Consider the following 24,046-nt stretch of genomic DNA (forward strand, 5'->3'; position numbering starts at 1 on the left):
TAATGCATTCAAGCTCTCTAAATTCAAAATTATTATTGGCCAAAGGTAAATTATAACTTTATCATGATGTAATCTTGTGAAACGTACTCTTTGTTGAAAAACTGTGTTTTTCACAGCATTACAACATAGAGAGGGAATACAACCTCTTTAACTTCCAGACAAAAAAAACGTTTGGAAACATTCATTAAAAAGGAGCGTATTCTGAAGTTCATGGGATTTGTTGTTTTTCTTTTCTACTAAACTTCCGGCATCATGACATCCTTAGAAAATAACTGACATCTCACTCTTTCTTAGGACTCTGTGTTTAACTTTCTCTAAGGCAGGGTCACTATTGATTGATTTAAAACAAATCAGAGTGAGACATCCTTTTTCTTCTTCTCCTTCCTCTCCTGTTAGACTGAGGTCTGGCCCCGGACAGCCCGGGGTCCTGGAGGGCCCCTCAGCCCCAACACACAGAGCTTTGTTTCCCATCAGAGGTATGACAGAACAGCTTTAAATCCTGCAGGCATCCTGTCTGTTTACTGGACTAATTAAACATTTAACACACCAACAGTGGAGCTGACAGGCAAACACCATCAGCTCAAACACACAGGCAGAATTTCACAGAGGGGGTTTATCGCTTTCCCTCAAATCTGTGGAAACTTCCCTCCCGGGTTTAAAGTTTTTTTTTCTCAGAAGCAGCTCTCAGTGAGATGCCATGGATGGGCTGAACAAACAGAGTTGAAGGAAACGTCCCGTCTCTCAATGTGCTCCACTTACATACAAATTTGACGTCAAGTGACTCAGTTATTCCCTTTTTGTCAGCAGGAAATCTGAGCTGTATGGCAGCCAGTAAAATTCTTTCTGAAGAAAAGACACTAGTTTGCTGATCTAGTTCTGAATTAATGAAGCGTTTCGTTGCAGGAAATCAGTTCTATTATTACATTGTATTACACGGGTACCATGCCTGTGGTGAATTTTCATCGCATTTGGTTTTATATTGCACTTTGTTATTTTTTCTTTAGTTTTCTTTATGCTTCATTGCTTTAGCATATCAAAAAAGGGTAACAATATGCTAGCATACTGTTGAAATTGTACGTGATCACCCATGTTATCCTTTGTTTATTGCGGTTTTCCTTATCACTCTATAATAATAGAAGAGTAGAAAGTAAGTGAGGTGTTATTTCAGGAGATTATTAGAAGATAATTTGAGAGAAAAAACGACGTCAGCCTTTATCGTAAGACTTAAGAACGTTTTTGAAAATATTATTTAATATGTTAAAAAAATTAGTCTTGTTTTATTTAACTAACTGTCCAAATACCAAAAATATTAACTGTGCTACCATATATGAAGAGAAGCATTAGAGAGCCATAGGATCAGTTAATATTTTGGCATTTATTTATGCATTAGAAAATGAATTTTAGCTCTTTTCTTTTTACTATTGAAACAACTGAAATGTTTTTAATTTCTTTGTATATTTTCAATATCATTATAGAGGTATTAACCTATACATTGACCTCTCCGAGAACCGGCATTTGAACAAAAAAAACTGAACTGATGATCTGTATGTGGTGAAAATGTCAATAATCAAAACTGTGTGAAAACAAAATGTAAATCATCCTTTAAGCTATTCATTAATTTGGGTCGGTGATGTTTCGATTTATACCCGTGGTAGGTTTCCTGCAGTAAAACAGAGAAGCCTCACTCTCTCACCCAGGATTTCGATTGGAGTTAAACTTTCCGAGTGAGATTTAAAGTCCCAGAAGTCTTTGAGGTAAAAGGGAGTATTTAGGGTGAAACTGAGACGAGCTGCAGAGTAAAACCGTCCATAATAACACAGAGGCTCTGCAGAGAGGCTGGGTTTTGTGGCGGATGATTGTCTGAGTTTGAACTCAAACTCATAAATAAAACATTTCAGTCTGAGCGAGTGTGTGGAGTAGGGCTGAACGATTAATCAATTTTAAATCGAAATCGCGATTTGAAATGATGCAATTATCAAATCGCAAAGCCTGCAATTTTATTTTATTTTTTTCTTCTTGTGTGTCTGTCATCCACACCAATCAGAAGTGCTGTGCTCCACATGTACCAGTCATTGTTAACCAATCAGAAGTGGCCCATGATAGTAGGTGATAGACAGATTGATCCAATCACCTGCCAAGTATTTTTGAAATACTTTTCCAAATGGCTTCTAATGGAGCTTTCCTAGATGGTTTGTTTCACCAAACCATCTAGGAAAGCTCCATGGGCCACTTCTGATTGGTTAACAATGGCTGGTACTTGTGGAGCACAGCACTTCTGATTGGTGTGGATGACTGACACACAAGAAGAAAAAAATTTAAAAAAATTGCAGGCTTTGCGATTTGATAATTGCATCATTTCAAATCGCGATTTCGATTTAAAATCGATTAATCGTTCAGACCTATTGTGTACGCCAAGTAAAATACTGTTAGATTGTACGCAGAATTAATTAAATTGAATCTTAAATATTACATTTGTTATAGTTCTACTTTGTTAAGGACATTTTCTGTGAAATTATGTCAGAAAAAAAAGTCCATCCTGTAATTGTATATAGAGCCAGAAAGAGCGTACATTACTTTCACTTTCTCAAGGCATGGATCACGAGTAAAGTGGATTTTCGACATTAATAAATTCCTCTGACATTTGCTGGAGATGTACTTTTGTACTTAATTAGAGAAGATTTAGGGATTTTCTTGAATGAAAACATCCATTTACACATAAATAAGTATTGAATTGAAACTTTTGGCCTCCATATATGTTGTATATATAGGCTTTCCTTTAGATACAGTTTCTGTTTGTATTAAAATAAGCATTAACTGAATATGGAATCAAACTTCATGGGACATATTTGTCTCTAGTTTTAATTTAAAAATAAAACTTCCTGCCAGGATATTATAATGTCAAAAAATAAAAACATCAAATTTTAGAAGATTTAGGAAACAATTGTTTTACGTAGAAATGCCTGTGAATAAAGTGGGTTTCTTAGATTAGTTTCCTGAGAAAAATGTAGCCCTCGCTTAGAGTGTGAATGGGACTAAATGAAGTGTAACTGTACAAGCACTTTGTTAAAGAATGCCTCAGAAGTAACTTGAGCTGATGAATAATGGCTTAAACGGTAATGTAATAGAGTTGCATTCACCGAGTGCTGACTGTGAAGTGCAGTGCTGTGGGAAGGGATTCCACAGCGGCCCCCCCACCCAGTCCCCGTCCCTCCCCAGAGATATAATTCCCGTTAATCCTGGCGGGGCACCATCTGGGAGATTCGGGTAATAGCAGATAGTGGCGCAGCAGATGTCAGGAGGACAGTTTAGGTCACAAATATGCATTAAAAACCACGTAACATGCACTGAAGTATATAAAGACCAGACTGTCAAAGGTTTTCTTGTTAGTAAGTAAACAAAGCTTTTCCTGGCAGAGTTCCTGCACATTAAACAGCTGTAACAATGGTGGAGACGCTCTCATGTAACCTAGGAGGTGATGGATGGGGCGTGTTGGGTTGGAGGACAATGGGGGGGGGGGGGGGGGGGGGGGTCATGTGACGGTTTGCAGGAAGTCCCTGAGGGAGCAGGACGAGCACCTGCTGCTAAGTGATGCTGTGTTCATGTCATGTGGAACTTTCAGGAAAAACTACTTTCCGACCCATGGAAATTATATTAGTGCTTTTCTGATTAAGTACATCAACATCAATATTGCGACAATATTGTAAGCTGGACCTTTAAAGCATTCATTAAAAAAATGTTGATAAATGCCTAGCAATGTGGATAAAATGACAGTTTGAAGTGGGTAAAGACAAATAATCACAATTTAAGAATTAAACACTACTAAAGCAGCCTATAAAACCAGGAAATGACCAAGCAATCTCTAGTCTTATAATAATATGTCCCTATTTTCATTCCTATTGAAGTTGTTCTGTGCTGCATTAACCCAGAATGGCTTGACTTTGAAGTACAAAAATACCCGGATCTTCTTTAGATCGTCCAGCATTCTTCCACATCATTGGAACGTTTTCCTTACACCCCGCCTCCAAGTTTTAAACCCCGCCTGCCATTCTTAAAACCTGTCTTAAGCTCCACCGCCCAGTTTTTAACTCCGCCTCCTAGCAACTTTTAGGATTATTTTAAATAATGGCTACTGAAGTGTTCTCAGAATCAGAATTGGTTTGATTACCAAGTAGGTTAACACATCAGAAGAATTTGCTTTGGTATATTCTCACTGGGAATCAAACCAACAAGAAAAAACAAAGCTAGTAAAACATGGAGTTGGAAACTAAATGTATAAGGCGTAACATTTGTATCCAGTCGGATATTTGAACTGGAAGGCCTCTAAAGTCAGATTTCACTAAACTTGACCTCAAAATCCAAGATGGCTGCTCCTTGCATTAACAGTGTGAAAGCTTTAGTAATATAATATACTGTTTATTAACAATTCCCTAATGGTCGTTCTATCCAACTTGTATCTGTATATTTATATTGTTTTCCTTATAACATTGTGTAATTTGGGTTTTCTGCCTTTTCCTAAGCGCTTTTTATCAATGTGTTATCTTTATTGCTTTCTGCACACTGCTGGATAATATAAATGATGTTGACAATAACATATTTCTGTACTTTCGCTTTCATTCTTTAGAGTTAACCTTCTGATGGTTACTCCCATCCTGTGAAACTTTCATAAACGCATCATGTGTTGACCCCCTGCAGAGGTCAGAGGTTACGCAGGACGCGGGCCATGTGACGGGTGATAAAAGGCGACCTCCTGCCGGCCCCGGGGCCCTTTTCTCTGTCTCCATCGAGCAGCGAGGCGACAGAGAGGCGACTGCATCCGTCACACGGACAGAGAGAGATGGAGGTCAAAAGACTCGTCTCTTAGAGATCCAGACTGAGGCTAAACCTTTTACTCTCAGAGATAAAAGATAATACACTGGTGTTGTTGGAATCTACATTTGAAGCAGTAGCTGTCCTCAACTATCCCATGATGCAACATTTATGTATTCACTGCAGACGATCATTTTTGTCAAATGTATTATTAATTCAACCTCAATAAATATCACATTTTCTAAAACAAGAAGAAGAAGAATTGATTTGGAATATTAAATCTTCCATCTTTTTCCACTACATCTTAGCCGTTCTTGTGCATCCTTGATGGTTAAAAAGTATTGCATACAATTTAGTTGCTCAAACCATTTGTAATATGGCATTATTGTGTAACCGTTATTTGCTCTCCATGTAAAAATAAAGTCAGAAAAGTTAGGAAAAGCAACCTTTTAGTGTTTTTTACAGGTGCAACAACAAGTAAGGGACCCAATTCAATCAGCGAGCAATTAGCGAGCAACATTTATACAACACATCTTCCTTGAAGTATCAATGGTGTTTCCACAATTTAAAGCTCATGAACACATCAAAAGGAGACCATCCGAGGAGCAGTTGAATGCATCGTTGTTCGTAACCTCTTATTTAGCATTAGCCAATGAAAAGCAATTACCAATAAAAACAGGAAGTCCCTGCAGCTTCACAAGCCGCAACCTCCAAAGATAACGTTCAAAATATACAACTGTGAATGCATCAGCCAACAGTCCAAGTCACTCTCGAGTCACCACTCTTCGAGTCCAAGTCCGAGTCACCAAGGGAGAGTCGTAGTCGAGTCCGAGTCCAAGTCCGAGTCACCCAAGGAGTGTCCGAGTCGAGTCCGAGTCCGAGTCATCATTACCTGTGTTCGAGTCCGAGTCCAAGTCCGAGTCACCTAAGAAGAGTCCAAGTCAAGTCCGAGTCACAAGTCTTCATGTATTAATCTTCGTGGATATATGTGTTGAAATGTAGCTGCTCCTCCACATTGCTTTTATCCTGTCATGTTAAGCTGGCTATACACCAACCCGATTTTGGGAGTCAGAGGCCGTCAGAGGCAGTCGGGCATTCGCGGCGCCCTACTCAGGTTGGTGTGTCCCGCACCGTCGTCTCTTTACGGCACCTTTTCACACCTCCCGCGGCCGATTCAACATGTTGAATCGGCCGCGGGAGGTCAGAGAAAGTCGGCCCAAGCAATCACTCTGATTGGCTGTTCACACTACCGCTGCCTGCTGGTAAGGACAGTTATTGCCACTCGTCGACTGAAGTATTTGCGGTGTGTTCGTAGGCGGGCGGCGTAGCCGACGCAGGCGACGTAGCTGACGTAAAAGTCGGGACGCCTTCGGTACGCGTTCTTTGGTCTCAGGTGGGTGTGTAGCGGCCTTTATACTAATGTGTCTATTGAACTGCTGTGAAGCGAGTTTGGCTACAATTCTTGAAATAGGTGCTATACAAATATAAAGCTTATTACTAATATGAATATTATTATTATTATTATTATTATTGTAAATGACCTTTAACATGTCTAACTATATTAATTAGTTATCTTTTAGAGAAGTGATTACATTTGTATGCCAATATTTTCCTATGGTAAAGTTTTCGTTTTGATTAGATTAAGCCCCAGAAAGCACATGGCTACTTAGCATGCGAAATGGGCATTCTGCATGTTAAGTAGCCATGTGCTTTCGTGTTATCGGCTGAATCTTTATTTATTGATTAGATCACGTTACTCTGATGATAGTGTTCAAGACGGCCTATATGTCTGAACTCGATCCTTAGAGTAATGTGTTACGGAGCCTTCTCTTCAATCTTTTTTCCACATAACGAGCATTTTGCGCTGCTCTTTTCCAATGTGGAAGCAGAATGTGTGAAAGCATACAGCACGGGGTGTGTCTCTAGACATCTCTAGACTGGAATAGCGGGGCCCAGTACGTGAACTCGCCTCACAGGTGCACACGCCAGGATAGAGGACATCAAACTCCAGAGAAAAAATTGAGTCGGAGTGTCAATGTACAAGTCGAGTCCGAGTCATCGTGGGGGGAAATATTCACGAGTCCGAGTCCAAGTCATCGTACGCGAGAATTCACGAGTCCGAGTCCAAGTAATCGTGCGCGAGAATTCACGAGTCCGAGTCCGAGTCAAAGTCATCGTGCGCGAGAATTCACGAGTCCAAGTCCGAGACGCATCAATCAGTGCGCGAGTCCGAGTCGAGTCATTTACAGCCATTTTTCAAAAATAAAAGCATGGTGTAGCTTACAAACAACTTTTCAGAATAAAAAAATGATTTAATTTACAACCATCTTTTCAGAATAAAAACACGTTGTAACTTACAGCAATTTTTTCAAAATAAAATCATAGTGTTACTTACTGTTCCTGTTGGCTTTGAGCTTGGACAGCAGCTTCTGGGTGGACAGCAGGTCTCCGCTCTTCGCCGCCTGCAGCAGGTCCTGCTCCTTCCCCATCCTCCTCCTCCTCCTCCTCCTCCTCGACCTCCTCCTTTAACCAGCTTTATTTAAAATACTCCTCAGAGCCTCATGCTGCGTGTCGGACGCATGAAGACCTGCCTCAGGTGAGACTCTCCACACTCAAATTCATATAAATCCTCTGGAGTCTGCCCAGGCGGAGACACTGATCCTAATTTCCTGCGCAGACTTCTTTGCACTCTTTTTTTCTTGTATTGGGGGGAAGATGTTATTTCCAGGATGTAAGAGGAGAAGGTGATGTGGTTCAGTCCTGAGAAGAAATGAGAAAACCAGATCAGAGAAGTATAAAACTGAAAAACCCTCAGGAGCTCCTGAAGGTGTTTTACTACGACCACAAATTCTCTAATGAGGTCAAGTTAAAGAGTTAAACAGATGAACAGGATTTAGGTTGAGTAGCATTGTATAAACCCAAAATCCATCAGAGCTGATCCTGTTTAATCCCTTATTAAATCTAATCAGGTTTACTCGCAGATTTTGTAGGCAACTTAAAGTTACTACAAGGAGTTTTTAAATGCAGTCTCAGTTTGAAACAGATTCCTCAGAGTGGCGCTGGGTTGATGTATTTCTGTATTCCCTGGTTTCCTACACAAAAACACAAGGGGATTTTTCCATTGGATTTTGGATAATTCAATCAATCAATCAATCAATGTTTATTTATATAACCCAATATCACAAATGTTACATTTGTCTCAGTGGACTGTACAATTTGTACAGAATATAATTGAGAAAACAAAATGCCTTGGCAAACAAAGGTCAATGATAAACATATTTTGTTCAGCAAGATAATCTCCACATGTATACAACCCTTTATCATTGTTCAAATGTAAAAGGAAATTAAATAAGTAAAAAGCTAAAATTAGGCTATAAACGAACTACAACGCTAAGCTAACAGCGGCTAATGTTCGGCATGATGTCGTTTAGTAGTCTCATTTAGTCACTTTTTAGCAACCCCCATTTTTAAGACACATTGAAGCCAGGGTTTTCAACACATAGTCTTAACTTGGGCGGGCCACCCAGGTATATTAACGGCCGCCAAAGTATATTTCGCGACCCATTTAGGTTTGTTTTTTTATCCGTCCTCTGCGATCGATTAACTAGTGGACAATGATCCCTCGCTCTACGCCTCCTGTACCTGTTCGCTCTGCTATCGCGTGAAGGGTCTGCTAACAAGCGACCAACAGAAAGGTTAATGTTGTTGCACGTCACAAAGCCAGTGAAAAAAGTTGTAAATGATTAAAGAAGAAGTCTGTTTCTCTGGAGGAAGAGGTGTTTAAACCCTGCACACAATGGTTTTACACCAAGCTCCATAGAATAATTTCACATGTTTAAACCATGGGTTAAAACACTGAACACAAAGGGGTTTTACACCAAACTCCACTGAATTGTTCAACATTTGAGAACCAGCGATGTTAAACCCTGCAAACAATGGTGTTATACCAAACTCCATGAAGTGGATTTTAAATATCTAAACCAGAGGAGTTGAACACCAAACTCCATTTATGAATCTACATTTTAACCCCAGAGGAGAATGGGTGAAACCACCTGACGTTGAGTCCCTGTGTGGCTGACTTGTCCTGCTCTGCTGCTTCCCTCGGGGCTCTGTGATACAATATATGCGTCCACTTCATTTCAGCGGCAGGACAGCTACTTAAACTCTTCCAGCCCAGTGCCCAGGCACAACTCAGATATGAGAGGAAGGAGTTGGCAGAGTTAAGTCAGAGCTGCGTCTGTGCTCCAGTTTCTTTCAGATAACCGTCATCACAGTTGACAGTCTTGATCTCTGCATGAGAACATGATCACTGCTGCAGCACCGGGCCTCAAAAAAACAGTGTTGCTATATAAACAGAAAGAGGCTTTGCAGGCGGATCACAGGGCACTGCACTGTTTTCCTGGTTACAACTCATTTCATTACATAACCAGCAGCCACAGAGGAGCACAGGGCGTAAGCAGAGCTGTCATTCCCATTTACACCCATCACGCACCCCCCGCCCCCCTCCTCTTTCCTCCACCTCCCTCAGGCATTTTGTATTGTCACTGCATTCATGACAAGATGAACAATACTCGTAAATTTCTCTTTGACACTGCAGGGACTCCAAGTCTCAGAGACGTGTTCCAAAGTGGAAGTGAATAAATCAGTGTATTGCTCTGAAACAAGAAACACTTGACAGATATTTAGAGTAGTGAATAATGAAATGTGTTACCATGATGAATAGTTTTTCATGAAGCTGTTTGGCTGTCTTTACATAGTATAATTGCCAACCCCCAAAAGATGTTTGCATAGTGCAATAAAGCCGTATTCAGCTTCAAGGTGTGTCATGTTCTTTGATGCTTAGATATTGTCAAGCCAGACTCCATTAGAAAAGTTAGAAATTCCACTTTCCTGTAATATCAATCACAATAAACATAAACACAACATGTATTTAGATGTTTTGCGTGAAATAATAGTAGTCAGTTGGCAATTCGGGAATATTTGAATCGCTAAAAGGCACTGCAAAACCCTTAACATTGAAAGTCTTGTATTCATGTATGCACAAAAGGGGTTGGCAACCCATGTAATCCAATTGTGACCTTACATTTTACTGACTTGAAGTGCCATATACTGATATCATAGTACACCAAATTAAATATGTATATCTCAAAATACATACAAAAGTGTCAGTGTTAATCAAGTTACATTTTAATAAGCTTCCATAAGTGCCATTTTCTTTGATTCATCGATATTTCAAGACAGACTCCGTTAAAAAAGTTACTTATTCTAAATTCCCGTTCTCATCTACCAGATTAAACACAAACATAACATGTATTTTGACGTTTTGCATTATTGAGCTGTTGTCTGTTGCCAATTCAACAGTACGTGAAGCACTTAAAAAGCACTGATTAACCTTTCACACTGGAAGTCTTGTATTCATTCACCCACAAAGGTGACTAAAGCCAATTCATCCAGTTTTTACCGTACATTTTAAGTGCCATTTAGTGATATCATAGAACGCAGAATTGAAGATTTGCAACTGAAGATATAGAAAAGTCTCAGTGTTTATCAAGTTACATTTTAATAAGCTTCGAAATGTGCCATTTTCTTTGATGCAAGCACATTTTCAAGCCAGACTCCGTTAAAAAAAGAAACTTATTCTACATTCCCATCCTCATCAACCACTTAAAACACAAATAAAACATGTATTTGGAGGATTTGCATAATTAAGCTGTAGTCTGTTGCCAATTCGGGTATATTTAAAACACTCAAAAGCACGGATAAACCTCTCAAAACTGGAAATCTTCAACTTAAATACGCACAACGGGGGCGTAGGTTGGCAAGCTCTATAAACCAATATTCACCTTATATTTCACAGAAACTAAGTGCTCCTTGGTGATGTCAAAGTACGCCGAATTGAACATATATTTCGTAAATGATATTCAAATCTTTATTGGGTTGATATGGAGTTGTCTTTTAAATAAACGGCTCCAGTTTAGAGAGATGAGAAGGGAGTTCGGTGTGAAGCTTTTCCCGCACCGGAGGAACCCGCATTTCGCGGCAGGAGTCTGGCATGTAAACAGACCGTGGGAGAGCACCTCCACCAACACCGACCTTTGCACCGAAGTTAGTTAAAGCACTTGTAACCACACTTTTCTTAAATGCGAAACCTTAATAAGAAAAACCAATCATATATGAAACTTACCTCTTTTAGTCAGTTATTTTTAAAACTTTTCAACCCATGAAATGTAGCGGACCACGGTGGCAGATTGTAGGAAAACTCCGGAGATCTGGCAGAGTATTCCTTGTGTTGATATTCCAGAAAAGTGGGGTTTTATATCCCAGGAGTGTTAACTTCCAAGCGTGTTAGATAGTGGTTAAATCCCCAAACAGAGTTAACCAAGACATATATCATAATTGTACGGACTTTAGTAGCCTACTTTGTACGTCACATCGCCCGGTGACGCTCTTCCAGGTTTTCCCTCCTCGCCGTGAATGCCACATTCTCTCCGCTGCTGCGTTCAGGACGAGGCGTGTGAAGGGACAAACAGCAACACGCACAACATCCGGATCAGCCTTTCTAAATAAAACCTGACAAAGAAATGTCTTTCTACAAAATGTAATTCTGCTACTTGTCACCATAGACTTTATATATAAAGCTTGTCGTCACTTACTTATAATGTAGTATGGAAGCCCATTTCCACTAGTTAAAGAAAACAATGAGATGGAAACTTAACCTCTGAATAAAACTGTAATGTTAAGTCATTTTTAATGAAACAACTTTTTATGTCTTTCTGAAAATAATAAGTTAGTATCTAAAAAAAAACAACTTAATATCTTAAAATAATGACATAATGTGTAGTAGGCCTACTAGTGAATGGAACTTTTTATTAATGTAATTGAATCCTAACAGACACCTTTTTGCCGTCCTTTTTTTTCTCTAAGATGATTGAATAATTCACCAACAGAAATGTATTAGAAGCAATTTATACATTTCGAAAATCTACATTTAAATATCTAATGTCAATTTTTCAATCCAAAATGACCAAGTTTCAGCTAGCTCATATATGGATTTACTGTCATTATTTATAGCGTAATTAATATGTTTGGGTTTTAAACTGTAACTTTGAAGAAACAAACAACTTCAATACTTTACATTAGTTATAATTAGTCACTTTTTTCTGATGTTTTACTGAGAAAAATACTTCTTATTTCATCAAAAAGTTTAACCGGAAATATATTTATTTCAGTTGCAGCCCGAATGTTCTGTTTTTCAGCTGGTTAACCTGTACCCACATTTATTTCACAAGTTTTACTTTCCAGCAACTAAAATGTAATCTGTGTAAACATGAAACAAAACACACACACACACATGTTCTTAGAGCAATAAAAGACAGAAAGAAGAAACATTAAAAGTCGTGCTTTTATTTTGAAATATGAGTTAGTTATTATCTGTTTATTTCTGGCTCTTGTTGTGTAGCTTAATGAAATATGACCCTCCCACCCAATTGTATCTCTCCTTTTCCAGAGAGGGTGCCTTTTTATATTCAGCAGTTGTTGGGGAATTCATTTATAACATTTGCTAATGTTCCTCTTCAGAACAATTATATATTTGTTTTCATTATTTTACTATTGAACTTTTACAGAGTTCATGAGTTAATAAAATGAAGCGAAAAAGGGACAATTCTCACATAGTTCATATCAAAAATATAAGTTAGCATTAGCTAAGTTCTCCATATTAGTTTGTGTATATGAGTAAATAATCACCAGAATGCTCAACTTATTAAAATTGAAAAGTGAAACAATAACTTGTAAATATATTTTTATTAAAAAAAAAATTGAATCTGAAATCAGTGTTATATACAATTTATGAGCGATTAAATAAAACAATTTAAACAAAGTTAATTATTGTACAAGCGTGTTGGTAATGCATGTTGCAGATATTAGGAAAGTGTTTTTATATTGTAAAACGCAGGATAAATATATCATAAGGACAGTTTTGTAGAAATGGACACGTCCCAAATTTGGATCCGATGTACATTTTCGAGCTTATATTCCCCCGCAATTGCTTTAAAAATTAACAAAATAAACTGCATTAATGAAGCTACTTAATGCTTATATTCAGTCAAATTTCAACGTAAAATAATCAGACGTAAGGTGCCTTTTTAAAAGGTTTATGATTACAAAAAAATGTACATTAAAACTGGACATTTTATTGGCACTTTCCAAGTTTAAGACTAGATTTAGACTAGCATTAGATAAGGCATCGTTTGAATATTTAAAGCTAACATTTCAGAAAACGTGCACAAGATAATTGCCCTTATGTGAGAAATCAACCAGGGAAGTTTCATTCTGATATCTATTAGTATAAATGTTTGCCCTGTCAGTTGCCCCCCTCCCTCTGGTACAACCTGAGGACCCCCCGATGGTGCAGCTCCTCCCAGAGCCGGCTCTCCATCTGCAGGTCGTGGTTGGAGAAGAATTCAAGAGGCTGCCAGGTGGAGTCGTAGTAATGATCGGAGAACGACGCGTAGCTCCTGGTGATGAAGCCGTACGCAGAAACCTGCAGACAGGCATCATGCTATAATGACAGATGTGTGTGTTTTTGTCTGTGTGTCTGTGTGTGTGTGTGTGTGTGTGTGTGTGTGTGTGTGTGTGTGTGTGTGTGTGTGTGTGTGTGTGTGTGTGTGTGTGTGTGTGTGTGTGTGTGTGTGTGTGTGTGTGTGTGTGTGCGTGTGTGTGTGTGTTGTACCTGGTCACAGGTGTGCAGTGCTGTCAGCAGCATCAGAGCTCCGGTGCTCGGCATGTAGAGGTGACGAGTCCTGATGTCTTTCAGCAGAGGAGACCGCAGGAAACTGAAAATGATTAAAAAAAAACGACTTATAATAATATAAAATTTATAACAAATATTAAGACATTTAACAAAAGTGTGTAAATAAAAGAAAAAAAGAATAAAAATAAAAATGTATAAAAAACAAACAATAAAAAATAAAATAAGGAATAATTTAAAAATAAAAACCTGAGATACTGACATTAATTTATTTTCTAATTACAGCTGCGCTTCACCTGCGAGTCACGTAGGAAATAAAACCTGGGTGGAGAATCTTGAAGTTTTCTGCTGGTTTGTGACCAAAATACTTCCAGGGCCTGTTGGAGACACAACACATACATTATGACAAACAACAATAACAACAACAACAACAATACTGGTGGATTGTAACTAAATACATTTACTCAAGTACTTTACTTCAATTTGAGGCACTTTTAATTAAGAAGAGTATTTATTTTGATCTCAGAAGAAAATATTGTACTCTTTTTTTATACACAAAATAGTAAATGGTAAAAGGACTGCATTTATAAGATTAACATATACAACTCGTCATTCATACAGAGGGGAGGCTACTGTACAAGGTGCCACCTGCTCAGGGAGACTAACTCATTGATGTCTAAAGTTAAAAAGAAAAAAGTTCAGCTTAAATAATAACTCCATGAATGAATCAGTGAATTGACAGTACTGTAAATCATTGTTTTCAATTAATAACAATCAACTTGTTCCTCATATACTAATGCCTTCAAAAATGTAAACTTTGTTGTCTATTATCCCGTTTTTACTGAAATATAAAAAAAAGACATTCCAGACTTTTTTCGGGAAAATATATAAAAAATGAATATATAACTTTATTCTTGAAATAGCATTATAATAAAACAAAATTACTTTATTCTCAAAATATAACTTTAAAAAAAATGTATAACATAATTAATCCTAAAAAATATATAAAAATAAATGTATTCTTAAAATGTACATTAATATTGTCACAATGCGCTTTCAGTAATTTTACTAAATAAATTCCTGTGATATAAAAATCTGCAAGATGTTTAAAGGCTCTTCCGCCATCTGCAGGCCAAACATGGTGTTACAGCGCAGATAGAAAAACTGCAAAAATGTTTACATTTTTCAAAACCATGCTCATTAGATCAACAAAAATCCACTTCAGATTTAAGCCCTAATTGTAGGCCTTACTGCAGAATTATTTACTTACTATAATAACTTCTACCAACAATTGAAGGGCCCCTATTATACTCTCTATTTGAACAATGTATTATAGGTCTCAGATATATACAAACATGTCTCTGAGGTGTTTGGCTATAAATACCAAACAGATCATGCATTGCAGCATCCCATAATCCCCTCTGTTTCAGCCCTGTTTCAAAAGTGCTGATTCTGTGTCTGTAGCTTTAAATGCTAATGAGCTGCTGCTGGCCACGCCCCCCTGAGAACTGTTTGGTTTAAAAACAAACGATGGTGCTCTAAAGCTCCTTACACACCAAACTGACACCAAATAACTCCAAAGAACACCAAAGAACACGTCCCGACGGAACGTCGGCTCACGTCGCCTCACGTCTCCTGCGTCTTGGCCAACAGTCGCACTGGAACACACCGCAAAGACTTCAGCCGACGGCCAAGTAGCACGTACGAACTACGCATGCATGAGTGGCAATAACTCTCCTTACCAGCAGGCGGCGGTAGTGTGTATTCGTCATTCAAAAGAGGCAACAACCGGAAGACAGATTCCGTGATACACCGAGAGAAGAAGAACAGACTGCGTGATATAAACAAACAACAAATAGCGTGTGCGTTCCATTTTCACTCTACAACGAGAAGCTCATGTGGCTTTCCCGAACCTGTGTCGAGAGCTGGAGTTAAATGAAATCTCAGATTTGCCTTCTTAATAGTTTGTTTGGGTCCCTCACTTCGGTTTCGCTTCTCATGCACTGATTCGCTAAGCTGAACAGCCAATCAGAGTGATTTATTTGGCCGACGGCCTTCGGCCGACAGCCAGGGTTCGGAGGGTTACTTTGTAAATGTAATCAGTTACTGATTACTGAATACATGGCTCTGAAAGTAATCCAAATACAGTTACAGTTACGTGTCTTAAAAAAGTAACGTATTAAGATTACTTTTAGATTACTTTTGGATTACTTTCTTTTTCCATCACAGATGGGTATGTTTTGGTGAACAGGAGACACAAAAAGCAAAAGGAAACTGAACGTGTTTTTACTGTTTTAATGGCTTATCAAGAGCACGACTGAAACATAACATCTGAAACGATGTAACAACATAATACACTTTTTGGGGATGCAGCTTGGGATGTGAGGAGTGAGGGACACGGCTTAGAACGGGCGTGTCGCCTTCTGTCCTGCCAGTGTTGGCAGGACATGAATTAAAATGTTGAACTCGAACTTCATTTTAAGAACATTTCGGCCAGGGGTGTAGAGCTATATTTGTTTAAGCACCGGATTGGCAAAACAGGAGAGTGTGTGTATACCAGTCTGCCTTGATCTATGAATTCATGTCCGTGACACTCACAGTAGGCTATCTGCTGCCCACAGCTGTTGTATAGAAGGAAAACCTCCTTCACTTCATGAAATCTCTGCAGCACCAGGAGGCAGCGGGAGGGTGAACTCAGCCTCAGGAGCGTGCAGTGCCTTTCACACACCGCCTTTCACTGTGTTTACCTTCAGAATCATTAGAAAGGCTAAAGAGCGACCGCAGGCTGATGTGTTTTAACCACACACACACACACCCACACACACACACACACACACACACACACACACACACACACACACACACACACACACACACCACACACACACACACACACACACACACACACACACACACACACACACACACACACACACACACACACACACTTTTGTTCCCCCATGTTTCGTTGTTATTGTTTCACTGAGCGGACCCGCACATTTTTTTCAAACGCTCCCTTTTTTGGTCCATCTGCGGCGGTAATAGGTTTTGTGCGCTGTGATGATTCGGCTGTACCTTTAGTAATGAATATTAAATGTTGTGAGGAAATCTTTCCACCAATAATTCCAATAAGTAATCCAAAATGTATTCACTTCAGGTTTACGAAAGTAACTGTAATCAGATTACTCGTTTTTTAAATGTAACGCGAGCTGAATACAGTTACTTGACTTTTGTATTCTGATTACGTAACGCCATTATATGTATTCCGTTACAACCCAACCCTGCCGACAGCCTACCGGAAGGTGTCGGCACGGCCGAAAAGACACGACGGTGCAGTACACACCAATCTGAGTAGGGCGACACGACGCTCATCGACGGCCTGACATCTATCGACGACTATCAACGCCTTAAGATGAGATGCAGTTGATAAGGTGGGCGGGTGTTACCTTGGTTTGCTATTGGATAATAGTTGCCCAACACAAAAAATATTATGACATCACAAAGTGGCCGAAATCTGATCAGCTCATTTTCAGACAGGTTTTTATATAAATGGGTCAGGACAAAAAGAGAGAGAATCTTTTTTCCACAACTTTCCATATCTCTTAACACAGAGGGAAAACATATTTATGAATGAAAGACATGAAGTGGATTTTGCATAATAGGGGACCTTTAACGATAATTTTGTATATCTTAGTCATGGTTTTATTTTAGCCATACACTTTAGCATTTACTATTTAATATTTTTCTTCATGCATAGCCTACTGAATGAGCATTGTTGCAGGTGGCCTGAGACTTTTATCAATAATGAATAATGGACTCACCTGTCCCCCCTGTCCCTCCCTGAGCCCACGACCCGACCCTGAACAGCAGCCGCCATCATCACATAGTCTCGGAGGTCTGAAGGGATGAAGATATAGTTTATCTCCTGCAGAAGAAGAAAATTAGCATGAACGTTTAAAGTTACTGCTAACATACAGTCAAATAAGTGATGAAAAAATAATCAAAATGGACAGAAAGTCATCCAAATAGTTTAAAGGGGGATGAAAAATTACCAAAAAGAGACACATAACTTATACAAGAGACAGACAAATACAACTACGAGACACAACATTTCTAAATACAAACAAAACAAGATGCAAAACATCTAATCAGTATCGCATAAGAACCAGAAAGTGATGCAAATCATCGAAAAGGTCATGCTTAAGAACCAAAAGGTCTTGCAAACAACCAAAAAGAGATACAATCAGTTTAATAAGTGATGCAAAATGACCAGAAAGAGACGCAATGGGATACAAATTATGCAAAACTACAAAAAACTATTGCAACACATCTAAAAGATGATGTTCAAGGACCAAAAAGGATGCAAAATCTACTAAGTGATGCAAAATGACAAATAAGTGATGCAAAATGTCTAAAAGAGATGCTAAATGACCAAAAACGAGACAAACAACTTGTAAAAATTGATCCAAAATGACAAACAACAAATGCAAAACATGAGTGAGCACAATAACAGTAGTCAGAGTTGAGTTCTCCCCACCGGACTCTGGGGGGTTCTGGTGAATCCGTCGGTGCGGTACCGGCCCAGCGAGTTCTTCATGGTGTTGGTGGTGAATCCGTAGAAAGAAATCTTTGTCCCCACGTCTTTTTCAAAACCTCTGATCACCGCTCCGTTCATCCTGAGGGGCAGGGAAACAGTTTTTATTAAAAAATGTATCAGCTAATCGCAGACATGAGAGAAACATGAGATGTTTCCTATTTGTTATTTTGTGTGTCTTTGAAATCTTTTTGTTTATCTTTGTGGTCGTTTTGCATCACTTTGTGTTCCTTTTGTGCCACTTTGTAGTTATTGCATATCTCTTTGAAGTCATTTTGTGTCTCTTTAATAGTTGTTCTGTATCACTTTTATAGTTGTTTTTGTGTCTCTTTAAAGTCATTTTGTTTGTCTTTGAAATCTTTTTGTTTATCTTTTTGGCCGTTTTGCATTTTTTGTGGCTCTTTCTAGTTAATATTTGTCTCTTTGAAGTCTTTTTGTCTCTCTTTTATAGTGATTTTGTGTTTATTAGGAGTCCTTTTGTGTCTATTTTGTGTCCCTTTGGATCTTTTTGTGTATCTTTGAAGTCATCTTGCTTATTTTTGTGGTCGTTTTGCATCTTGGTGTGTTCATTTAGTGTCTCTTTGTAGTCATTTTGTGTCATTTTGTTTGTCCCTGTAGTCATTTTGTGTCATTTCTTTGTCCCTGTAGTCATTTTGTGACTCTTTACAGTCATTTTGTGTCTCTTTTTAAACATTTAGTTTCTTTTTTGTCATTTTATAACTCTTGGAAGCCATTTTGTGACTTTCCTTTAAGAAATCTTAGCATTAGCCTAATAAGATAGAAAATTAATAATATCTATATTATATACCGTAACAACATACTATGAACTGTAATAAAGTGTAAAAGCAACGATTTCACTCTCACCTGAAGACAAAGTCATGGCTGTCGATGTTCCTGCCCTGTCGGGACCCTCGCAGAATTCCTCCATTTCCTACCACGGCGCAGCTAACACACCTGTCAGGTGAGCCTCGCTCGAAAAGACGAGAGCTGTTGAGGAGGGAGAGCGTGGAGCCCACAACTGCAGGAGAGGAGGAACAATTCAGATACCTTAACTGTGAAGTCCTGCTTATAAGACTTAGCTTAGACACTACAGGTGAATAGGGTACAAAATGTAACTAATAGATATCAAAATGAGACTTCTTCAGTTGATTATTTACTTTAAGGCAATTACTTTTTGTATTACAAGTTTTCTGAAGTGTCATGTATAAATATGCAAATCAGGTATACATTTATATACATTTCTGGTTAACTTAGACAAAAATCTACAAACACAGCTATATGTGTATCTAGCATTTGTTCCCATTAGTCGTAGCAAAATAAAGATACATTCTCAAAATGGTTTAACTTTAGACAAACAGAATTTACCGTCAACAGGAAGTCCCCTCCAGCCGTACGGAGGGTTTCGCTTCCTCAGATGTTCCCAGGCAGGTTTTAAACTCCGCGCCCACTGGAGAACTGACATGGAGAACCTGAACTTCTCTCGGAGAAGAACATCGTTCTTCACAGCTTTCCTCAGAGAACATGCTGCTTCTATCTGAAATACATTGCAAAGACACATTTAAATACAGTCAACTCACATTAAAACTGCAGAGAATATTACACTTTATAATGACTCATTGCATTATACATTCTAGAGCTTCAAAAATTAAACAATTAGTCAGACAAAAGATGAATCACCAAATATATTGATAATCGATTAATGGTTAAAGTCATTTTTCATGTATTCAAAAAATATAGTTTTAACCTGTTCCACTCTGAGCCTGTTTTTCAGGTCTCAGGCTCGAAAATGACATTCCCAGAACAAATGACCATATCTTCCCTTCTAAAAGGGTTACATTAATAATCTTTTCTCAAAGTAATGATAAACCTGTGAGTTGGATGTAGAAGTGTCAGAATCAATATAAATGTTTTTTATTTTAAAGAAAATTCAGATTTTACATAGTAAAAAACTGTAAATTATAGTGTCCGTCCAAAAATTATTTTTTACAGATAGTGAAAACTACCCTTGGATGATGGGTTAGTAGACTAAATGCTTTAGGAATCCAAAGTACAACATATAATAAGTACCCTGTATCAAGATTGATGCAAAACAAGTGAAATTTGACCTTTTTAGAGAGATTTAGCCAAAAACTGGGCCATCTGGGGTCATTTGGGTGGATTTGACCTATCTCTGGCCCCCCTTGCTCGATCTGGTTGGTTGACATACCCTTGTGACCGTTAGAGCCAATAGAATCGAAGGAGGAGGCTCCCACCCAGACAGGTTGTAAAGAAAAAATGTTGCCGCTTCGCGTGTGGAAAGCGAAACTAAACTGGAGGAATGTCTCCTTCTGGAGTTTGGAAACTAAAACGCAGTTGTATTGCTTATGGATTATCAGAAATAATTTCAAAGAAGGCACAGACACATAGGATGAACCTATGGATTAACTGCAGCATCGTTTTTTTATCGTTTTAATGCCATTGAAGACCACTTTTGACCAAGGTGAGCCATATTTACATGTTTAGCTTCTTGGCTCCACATGTGATGATGTACGCTTTCGTTGATAGCGTCGCGAATGTTTATCACTGAGTGTTGAGGTGGGCACCGTTAGATTCAGTGTCTCCAGGACACCAAAAAATAGTGTTTGGTTGTGCATCTAGGATAAGTAATAAGGGAGTTCTGAGTGAGTTTATGTGTCTTTGTCGGTCCCGTTTTTTCGATCGAGGCTAATTCAGAGGCTGAGTGCTAGCATTGTGGGTTTTTTTTGAAAAAAAAAATTAAAAAGATCAGTTAGCTGAGTTTCTTCCCGTTACATGGATATAACACATTCATAGTTTTATTCAATATTAAGATTCCTTAGACGTTGTTTCCTGCAAATGACGCGTTTATCCGCCCGGTACCGGGGGGAAGGCGTGAAACAGGTTAAACTTCTAAAATATGGAGATTTCACTCTTTGCTGTATTACAAAGTCAATATTGTTTGTCTTTGGAATGACAAAACAACAAATGTAAAGACATCATCTTGGACTTCGAGAAACTTGAATAAACATTTTAAATTTGTTTTCTGATTTATTTATAACACAAATCATTCATTCATAAAAAACACAACAAAACTTTGTACAATGTTCTGAGCATTTAACAAATGACAGCTTCATCATTCTTTAAATATTCTCTTCTCACGTTAAGTCATTGTGGCATCCTGTGTTGTGCTTAAAGCCTAATATGTTTTTCTCTGCAATATACAAAATACTTGTGCTTCGTGTAGTTGATTGTATTGATAATATATTTGGTATTTGGGCACAATATATGAATACTGTTTGAGTACTTGAGTAAATGTAATTAGTTACTAATCTCTGCTGCAGCAGAGAAGATAACAATAACTCACTTGTTCTTCTACTTCTTGTTCTTGATCACTCGCTGACACAAGACTCCAGTCCACCTGATTGTCATCTAGAGACTCGATGCTTCAGACACACACACACGATCATAATAATAATATAAAAATTGTTATTTTATGTCCCAAAGAAAGCAATACATTTGAAAAATATTTTCTTTTTTGCAGATTGTAAAAAATAAAATAAGAAATGTTTTGTGCCTTTCAATCATTTTCAATATTTCAAGCAAGGTTTTATTTGTATTATTAAGTAATCATCTTCTTATAAAAGGCTTTTGACTAACATTATTGTAATAATGTAAAATTGTTTTATTTTACTTTTTCTACTTATTATTTATTTTCCTTTGCTAAATGTTGTTATACTTTTAAAATAGTTGTACAGTGCAATTGTATGCCATAATGCAATGGTAGCTTTTTATTGTACATAAGTGCTATAAATAATGGTTATAATCATTTCTAGCAGGTATTGCTGCTACAGGATGTGAATGCTTTACCTTAATAAACTCTTACCTGTCACTGTGTTGTTGAGAATATAAAAAGGTACAAATAATAAAACATAAAGTCCCTGAAAGGAAGAATATATACTTCATGGAGCCTCTCATTCTTCTACTTCCTTTTTGTTCTTGTTCTTCTTCGTCATGGTGTTGCAGTCAGGTGCATTCAAGTGAGGCTGAAGTCCATTTTTAATGACAAGGGGATCTGTCTGTAAAATGCAAGCTTCACCTCAGCAAGTAAAAACAGTTTTTCTTCACTTCCTGGATCAGCTCACCAGTGTGACGTCACATTGGGGGCGGGGCTAAGACGTCTTAGAGGTCAGTCCCTTTTTAATTAAAGAGATATATTGTCTTGTACAAAAGTGAATTCCATTATTGTAAAAATGTAAGGATACATCTTTTAAAAGTTGTCACATTACAAAGAAAAAAAGGACAATGTCATAATTCCCAAAACATTCTTTAGTAAAATTTGAAAATAAAAGTCCATTGTTTTTTTTTGTGAGAGTCTCAGATTGTGCAGTATCGTGAATTAAATCCTATTTTTAAGATATTTATTATAATTTAATATACAATTTAAAATTAAAATGAGTGTTTCTAGATATAACCAGAAGTTGAATATGAACTCAGATCATATAATTAAAAAAAAATCATAATCTGCAATCCATATGTCCTATTTTTCACAAAAAAAACACACTAATAATTTCATAATTATCTAAACACACAACAGCCAATATAAAAGCTATCCGAAAACATGTGATCCAAATAAAGACCGTTAGAAAACACCACATTACACACAAAAAAGATAAATAAATACAATGCTAGGTATTTTATAAACAGCAAATCTACAGCAACTTTAAAGATAATGTTATTGAGATAGCAAAGTTCTAATATTTTATCATTATTGTCTTGAGGATTCGCTGGAGGCCAAGTTAATGCCATCCAGAGTGAGCATATGTTTAGATATTTGTTTTGTAGATTCTATGGGCCGAGTACAATAACTTCAGTTTTGTCTGTGTTTAACCCCAAAACCTTTAAGGTCATCCAAGTTGTTAAGTCCTTGAGGCAATTTTTTATTTTATTTATATTTTATTTAGGTTTAATCAGGCTTGATAGATAAATATATTTGATTATCATCCGCATAACAATGAACATTTATAGATTGATTCCTTATAATATTGCCCAACGGAAGTATACTGTATATAATGTGAAGAAAATAGGCCCAAGCACTGAGCCCTGTGGCACTCCATGGCTAACTTCAGTTTGCATGGAAGATTCATAGTTGAATCTACTGACAAACTGAGACCGTTCAGATAGATAGGACCTAAACCAGCTTAAAACGGTTCCCTTTATGCCAACTACATTTTATTGTCTTTGCAATAGGATGTCATGGTCGATAGTATCAAATGCAGCACCAAGATCAAGCAAGACAAGAGTAGAGAAAAGTCCTTTGTCTGAAGCTATTAGAAGGTCATTTTTGGAATATTAAAAGTCCTGGAGAAATTTACAGAGAAAAACTGTCAAAGAAAATAAAATTATGTATTGTACGTATCTAAAATAATCTTAATTTCACCTCATTCTGGAGTTAGTATGACTCCTTTTCCCTTAATCTTATGATTACATTCTTAAAATATCTAAACTTTTTTCTCCAAATGTTTTGCCCAAATTATCGATAATATTTTCCTATTTTAGGTGGAATAATGTTAAAATCACGTTGATGTTTGCTCTGTCTGCAAAGGTAAAGTAGTTCATGAATTAAAAGCAGAAGTAATGTTATTCAAGTGTCGTTTGACAGATTAGCCCTGATTGTTAGACATGAAGAAGACGAGAGAAAATTCATACATCTATAGAAAACACCTGAGCTTTTGTATTCGTCTTTGGTGATATTAAAGTTTTAAACCTGCAGCATTGATCCATAAAACCAGACACATGCACACACACACACGTGTACACACACACAAACACACAGGCCCTTTCTCATTTCACTAATTCCCCTCCTCGACTCTTATCCTCGTGTCTTACGGCCCCTACACACG

The 24,046-nt window shown here is 37.7% G+C and overlaps 2 protein-coding genes across 8 annotated transcripts in view; both read right to left on the bottom strand.

The window, feature by feature from the left end:
- Positions 1–11,274, bottom strand: part of LOC117493308 (caskin-2-like) — a 75,584-nt gene extending 64,310 nt beyond the window's left edge. For 6 of the 7 annotated variants that reach the window (XM_034143812.1, XM_034143809.1, XM_034143811.1 and 3 more), the window contains exons 1-2: positions 10,991–11,274; positions 7,202–7,566 (exon numbers count right to left, since the gene is read on the bottom strand). In XM_034143812.1, the coding sequence (XP_033999703.1) occupies positions 7,202–7,295 (94 nt within the window). In that variant the 5' untranslated portion in view covers positions 7,296–7,566; positions 10,991–11,274. Of the gene's footprint in view, positions 1–7,201; positions 7,567–10,990 lie in introns of those variants that run through there. The other variant, XM_034143813.1, reaches the window with a different exon arrangement.
- A 934-nt stretch (positions 11,275–12,208) lies between these two features.
- st6galnac2 (ST6 (alpha-N-acetyl-neuraminyl-2,3-beta-galactosyl-1,3)-N-acetylgalactosaminide alpha-2,6-sialyltransferase 2) lies at positions 12,209–22,268 on the bottom strand. The gene is made up of 9 exons (XM_034142411.1): positions 22,030–22,268; positions 21,511–21,589; positions 19,515–19,683; positions 19,014–19,167; positions 18,093–18,231; positions 17,377–17,480; positions 13,852–13,932; positions 13,538–13,640; positions 12,209–13,348 (listed from the first exon to the last, which is right to left on the bottom strand). The coding sequence occupies exons 1-9, from the start codon at positions 22,119–22,121 to the stop codon at positions 13,169–13,171; spliced, it is 1,101 nt and encodes a 366-aa protein (XP_033998302.1). The 5' UTR covers positions 22,122–22,268; the 3' UTR covers positions 12,209–13,168.
- Positions 22,269–24,046: the final 1,778 nt, after the last annotated feature.

This window comes from Trematomus bernacchii, unplaced genomic scaffold, assembly GCF_902827165.1.
Source record: "Trematomus bernacchii unplaced genomic scaffold, fTreBer1.1, whole genome shotgun sequence".
In the NCBI taxonomy this organism is placed as follows: Eukaryota; Metazoa; Chordata; class Actinopteri; order Perciformes; family Nototheniidae; genus Trematomus; species Trematomus bernacchii.

Bases quoted from the DNA above. Each gene is read 5' to 3' on its own strand.
- st6galnac2 (XM_034142411.1), bottom strand. From the start codon at position 22,121: ATGAGAGGCTCCATGAAGTATATATTCTTCCTTTCAGGGACTTTATGT. The intron at 17,481-18,092 runs GTGGGGAGAACT...CTTCTTCTGCAG, and splicing joins CCAGAACCCCCCAGAGTCCG to GAGATAAACTATATCTTCAT. The intron at 13,641-13,851 runs GTGAAGCGCAGC...AATCATTTTCAG, and splicing joins ATTTCCTACGTGACTCGCAG to TTTCCTGCGGTCTCCTCTGC.